Below are 3298 nucleotides of genomic sequence, written 5' to 3'. Positions count from 1 at the left end.
AGCGAGGGGTGGTCAGGAGGGCACGGGGCGGGGCAGGGGGCTTGGGGGCTGCCAGGGTGGGGAGTACACGAGGTTGGGGAGGGGTAGGTGGGGCAGGAGGTGCGTGGGCAGGGGGTGCACAGAGTGGGGGGACGCTTGGGGGGCAAGGGGTGCATGGGCAAGGAGGGGCGTGGACAGGGGATGCATGAAGTGGGGGGCACTTGGGGGGCGAGGGGTGCGTGGGCAGAGGGTACACAGAGAGAGGGCTGCGTGGGCAGGGGGTGCACAGAGTGGGCAGGGGGTGCCCAGGCCCAGGGCCCGGGGCATTGCGGGGTCCCAGCCGCACCGTGACCCCCCTCCCCCCACCAGCCCCCCGTGATCACCAGTGGGTGCCCGCGGGATGGACACGTCAGAGCCGGGCAGCGCGGCCGAGGAGGACGAGGAGAAGGCGCCCGAGCCGCGGCCCCGCACGCGCTCCAACCCCGAGGGCGCCGAGGACCGGGCACTGAGCGCCCAGGCCAGCGTGGGCAACCGCAGCGAGGGCGAGGGTGAGGCTGCCAGTGCTGACCACAGCCCCCAGGGCACCGATGGCACCGCCTGGCCTGGCCCCGCCGCCCCCACCGAGGTCCAGGTGAAGACCCCCCGCGTGAACTGCCCCGAGAAGGTGGTGAGTGGCTGCTGGGGGGGTACGGGGGGTTTATCGGGTAAGATGCTGGAGGGATACTGGTGATGCTGGGGGGGTACTGGAGAATTAACAGGGAGGATGCTGAGGATGCCTCCAGCATTCCACTGGGGAATTATCAGGGTGGATGCTGGAGGGATGCGTGAGGGGGGTGTGGGGATACAGGGGGATTGCAGGAGGGCTGAGCAGGGATCAGCCCTGACCATGGGGTGAGGGGCTGGGGGTGCTCAGCTGTGTCTCTCTCTCCCGCAGATCATCTGCCTGGACCTGGCCGAGGAGATGGCAGTGCCCAAACTGGAGTCCTTCAACGGGTGAGCGTTGGGGGCTGCTCAGGGGGAGCCAGGGGGGCTACTGGGACCCACTGGGACCTGCTGAACCCAGTCCCCACCCCGGCAGGTCCAAAACCAACGCGCTGAACATCTCCCAGAAGATGATCGAGATGTTCGTGAGGACGAAGCACAAGATCGACAAGTGCCACGAGTTCGCGCTGGTGGTGGTGAACAACGACGCCACGTGGGTGAGAGGGGGACAGGGACGGGGACAGGGCTGGGGACAGGCACAGCTCCCATACACCCCTCACCCGGCTCCTCTCAGCTCTCAGGGTTCACCTCGGACCCCCGTGAGGTTTGCAGCTGCCTCTACGACCTGGAGACCGTCGTCTGCAAGTCCTTCAGTATCCGCCCGCCTTGGGGGGCTGGGACGGGGGTCCCTTGGGTGCTAACAGGGTCCCTTGGGTGCCAACAGGGTCCCTTGGGTGCCAACAGGGTCCCTTGGGTGTCTGCAGGCACCCTCGAGGCTCCTCACTGGCATCCCGAGCAGTGTCGGTGTTGGAGGCCGGAGGGGTCACATGGAGCTGTTGAGCCCCCCCCAAGGCTGGGGGGTAACACCAGACCCTCCCCACCCACCAGACCCACATTTGTTGATGTTTTCTCCCCATTTCCAGTGCCCAGTGATGTCACTTCCCTCCAGGGGTGCTGCCTGGGTGTCCTGGTGCCAGCCTGGGGTTGGGATGTCCCTGGGGCGTGGGATGCCCCTGGGGTGTGGGCAGGGGGGGTTGATGTGCCAGGATTGGTCCTCAATTGGAGTGCAGATCTGGAAGGACTCTTCAACCTGATGTGAGTACATTTGGAGGGGCTCAGGGATGCTGAGGGGGGTCAGTGGGTGCTGGGACAGTCTGAGGGTCTTGGTTGGAGGTTCGGATCTCCCGCCTGGCTGCAGATTCCCTGCTTTGCCCCCCAAGCCTTTAACCCCAATTGCTCCTGGGGGTGGGCGCTGCTCCCTGGGGACGGTCCCTGAGCTGGGGGAACCGTGGAGGTCCCCGACCCACCTTCCCCTCCCCTGGCACAGCCAGCAGAAGATCGAGCTGCCGGTGACAGAGAACGTGCAGACCATCCCCCCGCCCTACGTGGTCCGGACCATCCTGGTGTTCGGCCGGCCCGGGTGCCAGCCCCAGTTCTCCATGTCCGAGCACATGAAGGTGGGTCCTGCAGCACCACAGCCCCGGCACGGGGGGCAGGGAGGGACCTGGGCACTGACAGGGAGCTCAGCGTGGGCTGGGAAGACCGAACTGGCCTGGATCAGGAACGGTGTGGCAGCGGGACCAGGGAGGTGATTCCCGGAGTGCGGCCTCTGTGCCCTCCGGGTGGCTCCAGGGTTATCCCTGGAAAAGCTCCCTGGTTCCCTTGCAGAAGATGCTGCAGTGCCCCTACTTCTTCTTCGACGTGGTTTACATCCACAACGGCCTGGAGGAGAAGGAGGAGGAGACCAGCTGGAAGGTACAGCGGGCGGGGGGGATTTCCCTTGGGGGGCTCAGCAGGAGCTGTGTGCTGGTGGGAGGGATCGCTCCCTCACTTGGAGTAAAGAATTCTGCATGTCAGAATTGGGTCGCACCGGGATGGGGGGAGCCCAGCCTACCCCCTGACCCTTTCCTGGGGGCTGGTAATCCCCCAAAACCAGGAGATGTTCCCCTCCCCAGGAGATGTACGGCTTCTTCAGCAGCCTGGACACCAAGGGCACCAACTACAAGTACGAGGTGCCGCTGACGGGGCCGGCGGTGGAGCTGCACAACTGCATGGCCAAGCTGCTGGCACACCCCCTGCAGCGCCCCTTCCAGAGCCACGCGGCCTACGGGCTGCTCGAGGAGGACGAGCCCCCCGAGGTCGAGGCCACCGTCTGAGCCCCGGGGGGGAAGGAGGGAGGTGTCTGGGGAGGGGGAGTCGTGGCAGCTCCTGCGGGGTTTTGTTGGGACGGGGAAACAAGAGGTGTTTGCCTGACTGGTGTCGTGCTGGTGCTGCTGGGGATTGGGGGTGCAGGGTCAGCCCCCTGGCCCTGTGCAGGAGGTGCTGGGTAGAGTTGGTGGGGAGTACTGGGAGGCGCTGGGCAGTGCTGGTTTAGGGCACTGGGAGCACTGGTGCAGTCGCTAGCAGATACTGGCGGCGGCCGCTGGGGGGCGCTGAGGGTCAGGAGGTGGGGCCACGGAGCGCTTTGGCTCCGCCTCCCCGGCTGTTGCGTCACCGGAGGGTGGGTGACGTAAACTCGCCAACCAATGAGCGGCGGCGCGGGGGGTTTGAACGGGCGGGGCGGGGCACGTGCACGGGGCGGGATGAGCGGAACGTAAGGGGGGACACCGGGGGGATC

The 3298-nt window shown here is 66.5% G+C and overlaps 1 protein-coding gene across 1 annotated transcript; it reads left to right on the top strand.

Annotated features, from left to right (window-relative positions):
* Positions 1–379: 379 nt before the first annotated feature.
* On the top strand, positions 380–2903 carry BABAM1 (BRISC and BRCA1 A complex member 1). Its single transcript, XM_027909429.1, has 8 exons — positions 380–646; positions 914–972; positions 1058–1178; positions 1256–1334; positions 1752–1776; positions 2009–2138; positions 2350–2436; positions 2637–2903. The coding sequence occupies exons 1-8, from the start codon at positions 380–382 to the stop codon at positions 2835–2837; spliced, it is 969 nt and encodes a 322-aa protein (XP_027765230.1). The 3' UTR covers positions 2838–2903.
* The last annotated feature ends 395 nt before the right edge of the window (positions 2904–3298 follow it).

This window comes from Empidonax traillii, unplaced genomic scaffold (assembly GCF_003031625.1).
Source record: "Empidonax traillii isolate 1590-97213 ecotype Southwest subspecies unplaced genomic scaffold, ASM303162v1 scaffold2121:size37435, whole genome shotgun sequence".
In the NCBI taxonomy this organism is placed as follows: domain Eukaryota; kingdom Metazoa; phylum Chordata; class Aves; order Passeriformes; family Tyrannidae; genus Empidonax; species Empidonax traillii.
Note: the sequence above shows the minus strand (reverse complement) of the source record. Positions and strands in the feature narration are given on the sequence as shown.